The sequence below is a fragment of the Thermobia domestica genome, chromosome 11 (assembly GCF_964235325.1).
Source record: "Thermobia domestica chromosome 11, izTheDome1.hap1.1, whole genome shotgun sequence".
Lineage (NCBI taxonomy): Eukaryota > Metazoa > Arthropoda > Insecta > Zygentoma > Lepismatidae > Thermobia > Thermobia domestica.
The window spans coordinates 178,189,927-178,205,745 of record NC_137464.1 but is presented as its reverse complement, the minus strand read 5'-3'; the positions used below and the strand labels follow the sequence as shown (position 1 = coordinate 178,205,745).

The 15,819-nt window shown below is 36.2% G+C and overlaps 1 protein-coding gene across 1 annotated transcript in view; it reads left to right on the top strand.

Moving 5' to 3' along the window:
* The window catches only part of inc (BTB/POZ domain-containing protein inc), a 31,763-nt gene extending 17,875 nt beyond the window's left edge, over positions 1–13,888 (top strand). The window contains exons 3-5 of the mRNA XM_081731367.1: positions 4,561–4,748; positions 7,787–7,918; positions 12,777–13,888. Coding sequence (XP_081587493.1) covers positions 4,561–4,748; positions 7,787–7,918; positions 12,777–12,806 — 350 coding nt within the window. The 3' untranslated portion in view covers positions 12,807–13,888. The remainder of the gene's footprint in view (positions 1–4,560; positions 4,749–7,786; positions 7,919–12,776) is intronic.
* Positions 13,889–15,819: the final 1,931 nt, after the last annotated feature.

Sequence of the window (15,819 nt, the reverse complement as noted above, 5' to 3'; positions counted from 1 at the left end):
CGTATCAAGGTAACTTTACAATAACCCTGTGGTGCTGCTATTTATATGTTAACCCTTTGGGGATCTTATGGTACAATTTGTACCATACGGGGTGTTTCATGGTACATTGCGTTATAACTCTCCTATTTGAGCTTTTTCGTCTGTTTTTTTTTTTTTTTTTTTTTTTGTTTTGTTTTTTGTTTGTTTTGTTTTTTGTTTTTTGTTTTTTGTTTTTCAAGTCCAGAGACATTGTAGAAGACACTACGGATGGTTTCACACCTTCCTATGTCGAGACATAGGAGGTGATGACGTCATAAGTCTAAAACATATTTTCGTGTAATACTTTTTGGGCGGGTTTATGTAAAGTATTTTTGGCGGGCTTATTTTTGCACGTAGAAGATTGAAATTTTGCACAAACATGCAGTTCACCGAGTAATATTTACCAGGTATTTTCTTCAGATTTCTGCGTTAAAACAGGGGGAGATCCAGAGGGTCAAAAAGTTGAAAAAAGGGATATTTTTACCCAAAAATCCCGTTTTTCCTCATTTTCCCGCCTTAGATACATGATTGAGACAAGTGAATGGTACCGCCTGAAAGGCAGTTCTATTCTGAAGAGAATGATGGGCGAACCATGACCCTAGGGTAATTAGGGATGTTTAAAAATTTGCCTCTGTATACGGGAATATGGGACATTGTCGGTATATTTTTTTTGGCGGGCTTACTTTTGCACCTGGAAAATTGGAATTGTGCATAAACATTCAGCTCACCGAGTAGTATTTACCAGATTTTTTTCAAATCTCTGCGTTAAAACAGGGGGGGTCCAGGGGGGCTAAAAGTTGAAAAAAGGATATTTAGACAAAAAAAAATCCCGTTTTTCCTCATTTTCCCGCCTTAGGTACATGATGGAGACACGTGAGTCATACCGCCTGAAAGGCAGTTCTATTCTGAAGAGAATGATGGGCGAAACGTGACCCTAGGGTAATTAGGGATGTCTCAAGAAATTTTTTACCTGAGATCATGGTGTTTTACGGTAATTTGGGGCATGGTGGGAATTCCTGATAAAATTTCTCCCGCCCTTGGTATTCAAGATAGAAACTTGAAATTTGGCACACACATTCAGTATACCAAGTACTATTTATCAGATTGTTTTTAGATGGCTACGTTCACATAGGGTCGCTCCAGGGGGGCCCAAAGTGCGAGAAAAAAAAATCCCTTTGACATAATTTTCCCCGCTCCTGGTATATGGTATGAGCATGCAAGTGGTATCATTTGAAAGCCAGCTCCATTCTGAAGAGAATGAGGTATGAACCATGATCCTAGGATAAATAGTGACGATGCAGTAGCTGCTTGACTGAAAGTCTAAAAAATAGCCCAAAAACCCCGGATCTCTTAAGGGTTAATGTTTTAACAAAAAGTGGTGTAAATAAATACAGTAAAACCTGTGAACTTGGCCTGGTTTGTCTTGAACCTGCATTTCCCTTAAGACATTCGTTACTTATTACTCTGTAAGTTGGTCACCTATCTATCTTGGAAGTTAGCCACATTGAAGCAATGTTTACCCTATGGTGATAATGATAAATTTACCTGCGTATCTTGGCCACGCAAAATACCGCTTTATTATTTTTCTTAATTCTTTTGTATTCCCATATGAGAGGCAGATGTTCTGCATTTGTGACTGGACACAAAGAAGCATAGATTCGCACGATTTGTTCTTGGAGGTCAATGGCCAGAATACTACCGTCATAAAGTGGTGGTGAAGGAAGATGTGAATATGAAAATGCACGTACAGGAATTCAGAAAATGGCTGTACGTATTTGTTAACCCTGTCTGTTTTGGTAAAACCATTAGCCATATCAGCTCCTTTCATCAGTGGGGAGCTTTAGTAATTCCGGAAAAGTCTCAAGGTTAAAGCTAACCATGTCAATTGCTAACTATTGGCACCTGACGGCTTGTCGAAAGATAGCGGAGGTTTTGAGATATGAATTCCCTTAAGATCGTCTGAAAACATATTTTGCTCCAAGCAAAACATTTGTAGCTCATTAACAAGAGGTAGTTAACTACAAAATTAGAATGTGCATATATGCCAAGAATGAACCACCATGAATAAATTTGTATAATAACTGATTTGCTATTTTTCGAAAGTTATCTACAGAAAATATTTGTCACTATCGGGAAAAAGGCCTATAAACTGCACATAAATTGTTAAATTTATAATTTTGCTTTACTTGTTTTCAATCTGAATAACTCAGTGTGCTATAATATCAATTTCAATAAATTGCCTACATACATTTCTATTTTATGGCTGTTTGTGTTATTGTGTTTTTAATCCGAATAACTAAGTGTACCAGACTAGTTTTCAGGAGGGTAAAGGTACATATATTAAACATACTGTAGTAATTTTTTCTAGTACTATATATTGTTATGATTACTCTATATACATTATTTAAAAGTAGCTGTCGTGCCATTGCTCATTAAAAATTTTACAATCAAATAATACTAGAAATCCTATTATAAAAATACACCAATCACACTTATTTTCTGTAAGTTGACCACCTGTCTAAGTTGGCCACTTTTGAGTTGAGTTGATTTTGAGTTTAACGTCCCGTTCAGCAGCGAGGCTATATGAGACGTGGATCTACTGATTAACGTGGAATCCGAACCACATGAGCTCCCGCCGGGAATCGAACCCGGGTCTCCCGCGCCAAAGGCGCGTACGCTAACCGCTTAGCCACGGATGAGCTCTTGGCCACTTTTCAATGGAACCGATGGTGGCCAACATAGACAGGTTTCATTGTATATACAAACTACTAATGTTATATTGGTTAGTGCACTAACCCTAAAAGCCACCTGTTTTAAATAATACCTAGTCTTGTGATCTGATTTCCGTATGTCTTCCAACCTCCGTAAGTTTATATCCTATATGAGCAATGTTGCCATATTTAACATTGTTGCCAATATGGGGGGCGCGGTGGCTCAGTGGTAGAGCGTTCATCTCCGGTGCTTGGGGTCCCTGATTCGATCCCAGCTCGCGCCGTTTGGACTTTGTGGTGGACAAACACCATGCTTGTGAGTTTTCTCGGGGTTCTCCCGTTTCTTACCACTTTCTTCATTCCACCATTTCATTCATTTCTCATCATCATAGTCTCCTTTAACCTAACCGGCATAACCGTGGGACGTAAAACTTAAATTTCATTCCATTTTTTTGTTGCCAATATATACAAGTTTTAACTTCGAATTTTTGTTCCTCTGAGTTTTTATTTTTTTAAAGTATTAATAAAATATTTGTATTGTAAAGTGTAATTTTTGTTTTTATTAATGTAATTCGTAATAATCGTATCTCAGTCCTCTTTTAAGATTTCCTTTTCCGGTGTTCGAAACTAAGGTTTTTAGACCTAATATAATAGGCTTCAAATACGTTCCTTTCTATATATAGCCCCAGAGAAGAGTACCCGTGAGATGTGCTGAAAATATCGTGTTTTTTTTTTTTTTTTAAGAAAAGAAAATACATTATCAGTGATCTGTCTTATTTACAGTGAGTGATCTGTCAAGTTACATTGAAGAGTTGGCCTATAATTTTAAGTCATTCGTATATAGTAGGTTGTACAAGGTTGTGTATTTTTACTTTAAAACAGTAGGAAGTGTTTGCTGAAGATCACTCGAGAGGATTAAGAGCTATGTAGAACAGAGAACCCTGATAGAAATCCCTTGGAATATGCGTCTGCTTGTTCTAATTTTCGAGATACTATTTTATTCTTATCATTGGAAAGATATTTCTTTGTGGACCATTGCTTCTTAGCTGTTCTCAGGAATTCAATGATCGTATGGTGTTTTATGCATTTAGTACTTTATTAGGTATGCGGAATTGAATCCAAGCCTTGTTAGTAGTTAATAAATACTACGTTGAGACCTATTTTCTGGTATTTTGTTTGTACAGTAAGCACTGTATCTATTACGATTTGGGCTTTGCATCTTTTGCTAGTTCAGTAGCATCCTGTTTTGCTCTTCTATTATTATTATTATTCAGGTATTGTAAGCAGAGTTCTGGGTATGTCTACTTTTTAGTTGAGGAAATGTCCTTCCGCGTAGTAGAAAGCTGGGGATGTTTCCTAGGTTCTGAAGAATGCAGTTGTAATACTTAGCGCTGCTGCTGTGTAGGTTGTAAATTGTTTGTAACAGAAATTCTACATGTGGTCAGGCCTCGGAGATTTTCAGTATGCATATTTTCCAGTTGTTTTTGAGATTCTGAGGAGCGTAAAATAGCTCCATATCTTGGTACTTTCTTCTTTAAGAGTATTACTTTTGGTGTAAAAGAAAGTGTACTACCTTCATATATATATATATATATATATATATATATATATATATAATATTAGTTTCTTTATTATTTGTTCTTAATATCTCTTTGATCATACCTTAAGCTTGGAACAGACAGAAGCAAATAAACTAATTAGCTTAATAAACTAAAAATGTCGTACTTTGTAGGACTGTAAACCTACTTTTGGGCCACCCTATATTTTACAATATTTTTGTTGTTAATTCTTATTTGGGACATGCTTTTATTTGTTTCTTTTTTGGTTATAGGAGTGTTGGAAGAAGCCGAGTTTTACAATATAACTGAACTAATCCGATTAGTTAAAGAACGTATCTGTTTACGTGATACTCAACCATACAGAGAATCAAAAAAGCATGTATATCGGGTAATACAGTGCCATGAAGATGAACTGACACAAATGGTTTCCACTATGTCAGATGGATGGAAATTCGAGCAGGTTTGTATTCTTAGCTTAGCAATTGTAGGAAAGGTCTTAATGCTGATTCTCGCATAATCTTACCTGGTACTATGTTCATTTTTATGATAATCACAAGTTCGAGCCATTCATAATGCATTCCCCCTCTCCCACGTACTTCTTTCACAAAGTCAGAGCAAAGTGTTATTTTTATGTTGTGGTTATTTAAATATTTGTTGTAAATGGAACATATTTTACCAGGTATCCGACCAACAAAAGCTCTAAAATCAGATTTATTCTAAGCATTGGCTATATGTTGACTGTTCTTTCTTATTATGGAGAGAGAGATATTGATACATTTTCAAGCACTAATTTGGAGTTTATATACCGGGTTTCATATTTCCAACTTGATGGGCTAATAAGATACTGTATTTCTGGCGTCAGCTTGAATCCTCTCTACCCCTATTAGGATCCTCTGTAATCAAAGTAGCATAATAAAACCCAGCGCGAGGTACGTACAAGTAAGTATGTTACATGATTTAAATTGTTCAACTTTATCCCGTGATGCAGTCACAAACAAGTCAACATCGCTTTTAATAAATAAATAAATAAATAAAAAAGAAAAGAAATACAGAAAATGTCTCCCTTAAAGTGAGAATTTTGGGACACGGATCAATGCATTTTTAATGAAGAGTATATACAGAGTTCCGTCTTCGTAACTTGATGGGCTCGTGAAATACTGTTTTTGCATAAATTATAACTAACTTAATTCCCCCTCCCCCTTTCCTCCTAGGATATGTTTGTTACTCCAAATGACATAAAAACCCAACACAAAGTAGTAGATATTCGAAAATGTATGTACAGAGAGATTACACAAATTTACATTACTTACATCTCATTGTATAGTTGTATGCAGTATATAATAAACACATTTGCTATAAGTGTAAATATAGCCTAATAACAAAATGTTGCGGTCAGTGGTCAAATTACTAGGGGAATGAGGAGGGGAAATCTCTTCTGTAAAGAAACGTATGCCACAGGATGTGTTTATATGGGTGTGTACTGTAAATATAATGCTAGTGTGATAATTTTCTTTTCAAGTCCAAGACGTATCTCAATAAAAGTTCCTTAATTCACTTACTGATTGTATTGAAAGCAATCCAATAACAACATGCAACATTATTAGTAAATATTGAAAATGTAGACACTAACCGATCAGGACGCTATAAGTATGAATTTCGTGACAAAAAATCTGCAAAAGGTGTCAGCCATGTAATTCTGTAGGCACTAGTTACTGACCGAAATTTGATTGTAAGTACTGAATCACTTAAAGGGAGCAATTGAAGTTTTATTTTCAAATTGCAGCCTGTCTGTTATGAAGAAGTTACAAAAACGTTGGGAGTAAAGAAAACTGTTCGTGCCCGTAAAAGGGAAGGTTCTCTCCCATAATAATATATGTTATTACCGGGTTTGTTTGTAATATGGGGGTATCCATTAATGGAATTTTCACTGTGTTAGATATCTGCAAAAAGTAAAAAAATTGCATCATGTAATACTGCCAGTATTATTCACATTGTTAACATTACAGGGTGTCTGTCGGTCACGAAAGTCGTGAAAAAGTCATGAAATCACGAAACGGTCATGAAAGTCAAGGAAAAGTCACAATATTTAGCTTTGGGGTTGCGGTTTTTTTTGTCTGTACAAATATAAGTAAAGACTGAAAGAATTTTGTTCTATAAAACGTCAAAATTCACCTCCAAAAATGTCTGTGGTTGGCTGTAGACGCTACCAAATCTCAAGCAAAGCACGCTTGTATCCCATGCATGAAAATTCGGCCTAATTCACACAGATTCAAAAGAGCGATCGAGATATTGCCTTTCTTGAAGAAGTGCGTTAATCAAGTGTCACCAAAACCTCTGGATACACACAATTTTCACGTTCTTCAGAAGTTTTTAGCGGACAACTTGCTACAAGCGAAACTTTCATTTCTGCAATCAGCAGCATTAGAACTAGTACACTATCTGACAGATTTTAAATCGGACAAGCCTCTTTTACCATTCATGTTTGACGAACTGGATTCTGTGGCCTGCAGTATTGGTAATCGCTTCTTGCAAAAAAAAAAAAAAAAAAAAAAAAAAAAAAAAAAAAAAAAAAAAAAAAAAAAGTTAATTAATGCCTTCTGTTAAAACAGCCAAACAACTAATAGCTGTGGATGCGACAGAGAATCTTCTGGATGGTAGATCAGTGGATAATGGGTTTGGTTCACAGGAGGATGCAAAGGAATACAAGAACTTGCAATTCTTTCCAGAAAAGATAGCAGAAATTTTCTCGTTTCCTTGTGTACATCATTAGTTAATCAGAAATCACCATTGCATCGTGCCGTTCTCCGTGATAACAAATAGTTCTTTGAGAGAATTTGTATTAGTAGTGCAATACTGTAGCTCAAAAAAGGGTAAAACAATATTAGCCAACTTAAAAGAGAGGTAGGATCCAACAGTACATCTGTTTACAATCAGTGTGACATTTTCGAATGATTGCTAAGAATTTGTCAATATATGTACATCACTTGTATTTAGATATGCAGTTTTAATATAAGTGGATATGTGAGTGAGTGCTGTTGGTTAGTTACCGAACAAAACAGATCATACAGTATACAGTAAATATACTGAAAGTGATGTGAGGAGACATCAAGTTTTTATTGCTCCAGGGAACAACCTTTGAAAATCGAGATAAGATAAAGCTAAGTACTACAGAATATAGGTACTTTATTAGTTTTTGAATGTTAACGAAATTTTATGGTTTGGTAAAGAAAGTTCACGAAATTTCATTTGGAATTTTTGTAGACACTCTGTATTATCTATTAAAAAATGCGTGTGGGTACTTGGCAGCGTGGTGACAGTGCACCTATAGCTTTGTTTCTTAATGCACTAAGTTAAGTTGCTTGGCCACATTTACTTTGTGTTAATTTTGTTTTAAATAGTGCTTCAGAAAATAAAATAGTTCTAAAAATAGTTCATCTTAAGTTTCATTTTATGTTTTGATATAACTGCACAAATAAAAAAAAATCTCTTAAATTACAGCTGATAAATATAGGTTCCCAATATAACTATGGCAATGAGGATCAGGCAGAATTCCTGTGTGTAGTTTCGAGAGAGTATGGAGCGTCGTTGGAAAGTAAGGAAAGGGAAGCAGAACCTACAGACCGTGCAAAGGTAAGGCAAACGACAAATGTATTGAAGAAAGACTGAACTTTTGTTGTTCGTTTTATTGTTCATTATACAAACTTTCAAACATTACTCTCTTCTGTTGTCAATATACGGTTGTCATCGTTTCCTCCAGTTTTGAAGCTCGTGTTAGAAGATCACTATATTTCGATAGTGTGCAGTGCTCTTGTCGCTTTTTTCTAATTTTCCTCTACAAACTGTACACGCAGCAGCCTGCCTTTCGAAGTGGTTAGAAAAATGTCTTCTCTCACCAAGTTCAGAGAATAGGATGCGTAAGGAACAACAGAAGTGCGATGTTTTGCCAAATAGTTTGCCCTTCGTTTCCACGTCGTGTCCGTACATCCACATTTCATCTTCTGTTACGATGTTCTTGAGAAAGTTTTCGTCCTCATTCGCACTTGCAAGCAGTTTCTGATAGATTCATCTCCATTCTGCTTTTGGTTATCTGTCTACAAGCGCAGCATGAATTGTGTACTGATTCAATGCATTGTGTTAGCGCCTTCAACAACCTCACGGATAGTTGAATGACGATTTACACGAATTACTGCGCTCAGAATCGCAACATTTTCGTCGTTTCTTAACGTTGAGGGTCATCCAGTCTGGTTTAAGAACGCCCTTTTTAATATGCCTTAATCAATTATAGCACTATTTTGGCTCATGCAATCATGCTTGTATGCTTCATAGAGCATTAGGGATGTTTATGTGAAAAAATTTTCCCCAGTTTTACGCAAAATTTCACAGACGCATTGTTCCTCCAATTCCAGGAGCAGCTTATGTACGATGGCACTCAGTGGGCAGTTACTTGGCAACTAATGGATAGATCTTGACTCAGTAAAAGGCGATCATTGACCAACATATATAGCTAGATGCATACGATAGCCGGAGTACACCATCTGCCGTTGGCCCACTACTCAAAAATTTCAGTCTTTATTAGAACATATCTCGTACACTAAAATGTATTTAATAACATCGTGATGTTTTGATGCTTTTTTTTTTTTTTTCTAAACATATTTTTGAACATAGTAGCACAAAGAAATTAGCTGACTTTCGTTAGTATAGTGTGGTAGAGAATTTTAATTGTACTTCAATTCTTACAGATTTGAAATATTTTGTGTATTACATATAGATGGTTATCAAAATAATGGAAACATGTACTGCAACACAAAATCTTTGTAAATAATTCAAAACAGCTGGCTTCAGTCAGTGCAGGATTGTTTGAAAGCGGGTAGTACACAAGGCGTTGTAGTAGCAGCAAGATGAGTACGAGTTTAGAGACCGCAAGTTACAGATAAAAAATACTTCGATATATTCGAAAAGGCATAGGTAGAAGTTTGAGGAAAAGATCAGTAGAGTAACCTTTAATTGAGAAACTGTCCCTTCAGAGGTCGAAACAGATGTTAAAACTGGAGAATAACTTATCTCCAGCAGTCAATTTCATTCCATATGTACAGCTTGAATCGGGAGGAGCTATCACAGTGCCAATATTTGTAAATAGGAACGAAATGGGGTTGCTGTAATTACTGTGAATTATCATTAATCTGCAGATCTGTTACAAGATCCTAACAGATACTTTTATGTCATAGCTAAACCGCTACTACAATCTTCAAAAAATATGTACAGTAGTACTTTTATTAAGTTATAATTAATTATTTGTATATTTAAATACTTCCTAAACTTTCTGTGGTAAGGGGAAAAGTAATATTTACATTTAGCAGTCAAAAAGCAAAAGTATCATGGGAAAAAGAGTTGGTTTTGACTTCCTATCAGGTTAGTTGGAGTGTCCTCAAATGGTGCCTAAATTAAACCATTACTGAGAAGGGTATGTGATGCCCCTTTTCCGTGCTTGTTTCTCTTACTATGCATAGTAAAACAGCGTCGGGAGAATGGGTTCATACTCGGGGTGACTATGTGAGTGAAAGTTATTGTGGTCCGTTGCACGAACCAGGAGCCCGTAGCGAGACAGTCGCCCACAAAGATACCAAGAGGAGGACTTCAAGAAAAGTGACATCCGCAGGGAAGGGGTCTATCGACTGGCGTGCTAGAAAAATCCACCGTCCTAACATGCGATTCGATTTGATACTTCTAATTGTGAACACAGCTATTCGTAAACGGCTTCGGCTGAGGTGTCTGTAAGGCTCGCATACACCACCTGTTTCTGTGCCACATGGCAGAATGAAAAGCGATCTACACGAAACCGCAAGAGAAGCGCATGGTAGGATCTAAGTGACACAGTCACAATTGATGAAACATACATCCATATTATTACTAGTGGTCTCATTCGGGCGCTGATATATTGTGACAGCGATACCAAGGTCCGCTACAATTTTGTTTGCCTATGCCGGGAAAATTTCTTGCGTGTATATATGGTTGTTACTGGATTCAGTTACGTGAAGAAGTTGCTGATACACAAGGTTGGTAAAAACGTAAAAGTAAATACAAGATACTTCCAGAAATCAATTATGACAATTTCGGATCGGCATCCTGTAGTTGTATGGTGCAGACAGTAATGTAATGCTGGAATTTTTAGTAGGTATACCCCTGATCTTTTCAAAAAATATAGCGTATATTCAGTCTCAAATGCTCTCCTTCTTTCGTAAACTTAAGGTGAGTATACGTTTGGGTTAGAAAAAAAATGGATATACTCCGTATTCTCTCGTGTATGCCCTATTTCATTCCTGGATGCAGACGTCACCCAAGTGAGGATCCATATGAATAAGGCTTCAGATTATACGCCAGAACATCTGCATTTTTATCAGGAAAGGTGACGAGAATCGGGAATTCATGGCATTCCATTTCTGTGAAGAGCTCTGATGCCAGTCCAATGGATTTCTGGGCTTTGGCTTGTTGGAAAGATATCTCCAACATCGGTATCCATGGGCCCTCGCTGCTTATAGGAAGGAGCGAGATCAAATTTCCTTGCTGTGCATCACCGGAGTTGTTCAAATGGAAACTGCTGCTGGGGTTCCAAGAAAGCACCACCGGTGATGATAGCGAAGTTTCTCGTAAGGTGAGTACCCTTCCACATCGGTCCGATATAAACCGAGTAATCTGTTTATAGTACGAATCTACAGAACTCATCTGATCTTGACCAAATGTGACATAGAAAATTGAAGAAATCTCTCATTTTGCAACGCTTGACTTGACCTTTGTTTCCCGAGTTGCTCGCCATTAAAATTAAGATTTGGACTTAGATTTTTCGAAAAAGGAAAATCAGTAATTACTGTTCAGAACAAAAACCAGTTGAGAATGTTCGAAGAGCATTGCCAGAACGAACTTAAAAAGAATTCATTTTTTCAATACCAATACTAATTATTGAGTCAGTAGCAAATGACGCAATAATTGAGGAGTTTGATGTAATAAGGGTGTAAGCGAGTTCACGCCCTTTTTGCATCAAACGCATTTGTGGCTTTTGCCATGCTTGTTTAGCCTCCTGGTAACATTTTAATTCAATGTCGTAATAAAATACTGTATATTTATTGGTTTATGTAAGAAAAAACACTATTTAAATTATCAATATCGTTTTTCTGCAACTGCATATTTCAGTCTTACGCCCTTATTGCATCAAACTCCTCAATTATTGAATCAATAACTGGTATTAAACAGTGTCAAGTTTGCCAAAAGGATAAGATAAGATGACTTCGCTAGGAAGTCGGGCAGAGTCGGGCAAGGATTTACCAGGAGTCAAGGTCGGAGCTCTGGGTCCTAAGATATTGCAGACTCCGTCTAGATAGTACGACCGTAGGCGCAAGGTGCCGATGGAGCCCAAACCAGCAGTTTATAAAGGGCTTAGGAAGGTTTGCCCTCGAAACAAATTTAGGTGACTGGTGGAAAATCTAACAGGCGCAAAAGTTGCACCAGACCCATAAGGTTAAAGGTTGGGCATGCGTGGTAACCAAAAAAGCTTCTGAGAGGGAACGAAATAGTTGTTACCATTCTAAAAAGAAAGTTGATTGGTGTGCGCACGGCACAAAGGCCAAAGTGAAGTTGTGAAAAGTTCATGTTGGTGCAACCAAAAGATTGATCGTTTCAAATAGTTTTTGATGCTGTATCGAATAGAGGACTCAAAATTGAATAATAAACACCAATATCACTCTCTATGACATGATTCCCGAGATATGACTCCATAAATCTCCCCGAAATCCAAAATCTTTTGGCCAATATCTGGGGATCGGTCGCCAGTGGCCACCGGTTACTATCTGGTACAAAATGTTCACCCACCACTGTCTCAAATAGTTTTTGATACTGTATCGAATGGAGGGCTCAAAATTGAAAAATTCGAAAATAACAGACAGACATAGAGAATTCAGTAACGAACTTTGATAAGTTCGTTGATCAGGGAAAAATACATGGAACAGATTTGTTTAATGTTGATTTAAGGTTAAACATTAGATAAATGTACTGTAAGGACTTTTGTGTGTGTGTGTTTGGAAAACATTACTAGTTATAATTTATATTTTGTTTCACTTGCATATTAGAAAGAAATTCGCAAGGAACTTCGTATACCCGTATTCATTATGTTTCATGGCATACCATTTTTGGTGTATCCTTTGGGACTGATTCCAGGTTTGTTTCTGTAATGTAATCTTGTCCGTACAATATTTTGTTTATTTTATTTGACGCAGCTACTAGTAAAAAACTTAGATTTCATTCGAAATTACAAAAATAGTTTGTTTTGTTTTCTACAATATACAGATGGATGACAGATTTTTAAAGAAATGTATAGGAACTAAGTCCCTACGTGGTAAAGGCGTTTTAATTCTTAAAAAATCGTTCTGACAAAGGTGATATAATGCATAAATGAATTTGTTGTGAACTTGTTTAACATTCATTTTGTTCTTTTTTTTAGGTATTACAACAAAAGGGATCTCGAATGTGAGGTTAAAGTAATACCTTTGCAGGAAATAAAAAGGAATCTACATTGCAGCTTATATACAGTGACTCTCGTGGTCATGGCATTTATACTGCTGGCACTGCCTTGATGTCATAGGGATTCTGGGTATCATTTTCTGGAAGTTTAGTTGAGAAGAGGGAAATGGTCCTCTCCTTGCTGTGATATCAAAATGATTTTTTTTAAAAATGGAACTTCGTAAAGTACAGATATACATTAAAAAGCAAACTAGCAATTCGCCTACGTAGACTATAGCTGTGCCGCTCTTGCACTATCATTTCATCACATCATCCACAACAATGAGATTCCTTGGACAGACTATACCAACACTGGCTCCCCTATTATGTGCTGTTTTTTTCAGTAATCATGTTTTTAAAGGTCCCCTTTTTGTGCCAGACAAAGAATCTAGCGTTTATCCATTTTTCATTGTATAGTGAAACAAAGTTTTGTATGAAAAACTTTTTAAGAGAAAAATATTGATATTTTAATTTTTTTTGTTATCTTTAATTTCGTGTGTTAATTGAAGCTTTGGCAGCAAAGCAATAATGCCATATGTTTATTGTGGAGTTACACGTGCTTGTGTATTTTTTTTTTCACCCTTTGTAGCGCGATTACTTCTTCAATCGTGTTGGGATATATATATATATATATATATATATATATATATATATATATATATATATATGTATATGTGTACATACCACTTACCTTCACTCATGGCTCTTCCCGTGGATCTTGCCATTACTTCATAAACTCTTCATCTTACAAAAACAAACTGTGTGTGTTAGATTGTGTAATTATTTTATATTTATAAAAAGCTTTAACTAGGTTTAAAAAACATAAGGAAGAACTGTTAATGAAACTACAAAAAGTGTTCATTGGTGTCTTAGTTTGGAGGCATTTTTCCTAGATGACTGTGAGGTGTGTTCAGTTTTGTTTCTTTTCGTATTGACACTAAAGGACGAAACGTGACAGCATGAGAGTGCTGCTATTATATGTTGAAAGATCTTTACTTGTCATACACAAAAAAACATTATTTGAAAAATAAATGAGAAATGTGAAGCCTATAAGTAATTTTTATTTTTAACCAAAATGTTTGTAGCATTTGCAGGTATACTGTAGTTTCGGATATATTTCAAGAAACAAGAAGGGTGCCTATATATATATACACATACACGAGGGCTGCTGGAAAAGTTCTGCAAATTACTACTAACAATGACGCTAGTCAATTCTATTTTAAAATTTGGAAGAATAGACCTTTCTATGTTTAAATTATCTTTATTTAAGCGTATTCATGAATTTTTCACAGCAGTTTGAAGAAATAGTTTTGTGTGGAAAACTGAAATATTTCGGGAATACTTTCACGCTCTTTTATTTTTATTTTTTAATTTTTTTTAAATTTAATTTAAGAACAGAAGATGGATCAAGCGACTTCATTTGGCTTTTCTAGATGAAATACCATCTAATAAGACTGTGTATAATTGGTTTTCCGAATTACAGCATGGTCGCACATTTCTGAGTGATAAATTTCGTGAAGATCGTCCATCCACGTCTGTTGTTGCCAGTAATGTTGATGCTACGTGTGAAATGATGGAGAGAGGTCGGCATGTAACACTGTGAGATTTCGTCATCTTTGAACATTGACATGAAGGCAATACATATTATTTTGCATGGTCACCTGAACGTACGGAAACTTTCAAGCCGTTGAATCCTATACAAGTGATCGAAGCTCAACAACAGACTCGTGTCAATTTTTGTAAAGAAATGAAAAAAAATCAACCGAGGTAAATCAAATTGGTGTACTAAATCGTTACAGGGGCGAAATTTGGATCTATTCATGCGAACCCGAAATTAAGCAGCAATCTACTGTGAGTGTTTCAAAGTGAGCTGAAACCAACAAAGTTGTACGTTTGAGATGTATTGCCAAGGAAATCATCAGGCAACCATGCTTTAGAAGATCGAAGGACTGCAAATGTTGAATGATACACATTTTTTTTCTTTTTTGCTAGAAATCAATAAATTGCGTAAAACAAACCAAAATCGCATAATCCACCCCACAACGCCAGTTCCCACCCAGCACACTAAACTGTAAATGTTTTGTCCAGTAAAAATGTTGAATTAATAACTCCTTGCCCGTACTCACCTGATTTAACAGCTAATGACTTCTTTTTATTCCCACGCATGAAAAATGAGATAAATGGTGAGGGATATGTGTCGCCTGAAATAGCGTTCACGCATTCCGAAGAACGGTTGCTGAGGTACTTCTTCAAACTGTTGTGAAAAATAAACGAGTAAGCTTAAAGAAACAAAACATAGTAAGGTCTATTCTTCCGAATTTTATATCTGTAGTAGCGGAACACTAGCGTCAGTTAGTAATAGTTTGCAGAAACCTTTCTAGCAGCTGTCGTACATAATCAACTTAAGTGTAATAATTAAACATTTTATGCGTCTGTTAGGCACATGGGATAATAAGAAGCAAATTATTCAGCGGTTAAAATATTGGTTTACATTTTAGATGTCTGATCTCATAGAGGGACATTGTGCGCGTGGTTCAGAGTCTGTGAGTACACTAGGCCTACGATAAAAACCGAATAGTAATTCGAATCCTTCTTTAAGCAATAGATCTAGTCTCGTATAGCCTCGATGTTGAAAAGGAACTCCCAATCAATCTATTAGTATAAAGGGGTTAATCGTAATTTTAGATCACAATCTTATAAGAAATTCACAAACTCTCGGCAATACAGTGTAGCGCCCCGAGCGGTTTCTCTTCTTCTGGGGTCGGCTGGTGATCGCTACTTCGACTCTGGGATGGAGTACATCAATGTTCCAAAGCAATGAATACTTAGCTATAAATTTGATGGAAGTCGGAATTTATTGGTCAAAGGGTATCTACAGTTCGGATAGTAAAGACTCACAGAAAAGTATACTGATTAAAAGAACGACGACTCTCACTGAGAAGTGAACGTCAAATGATATCTCACTTAAAAGGCTAAATCCTACT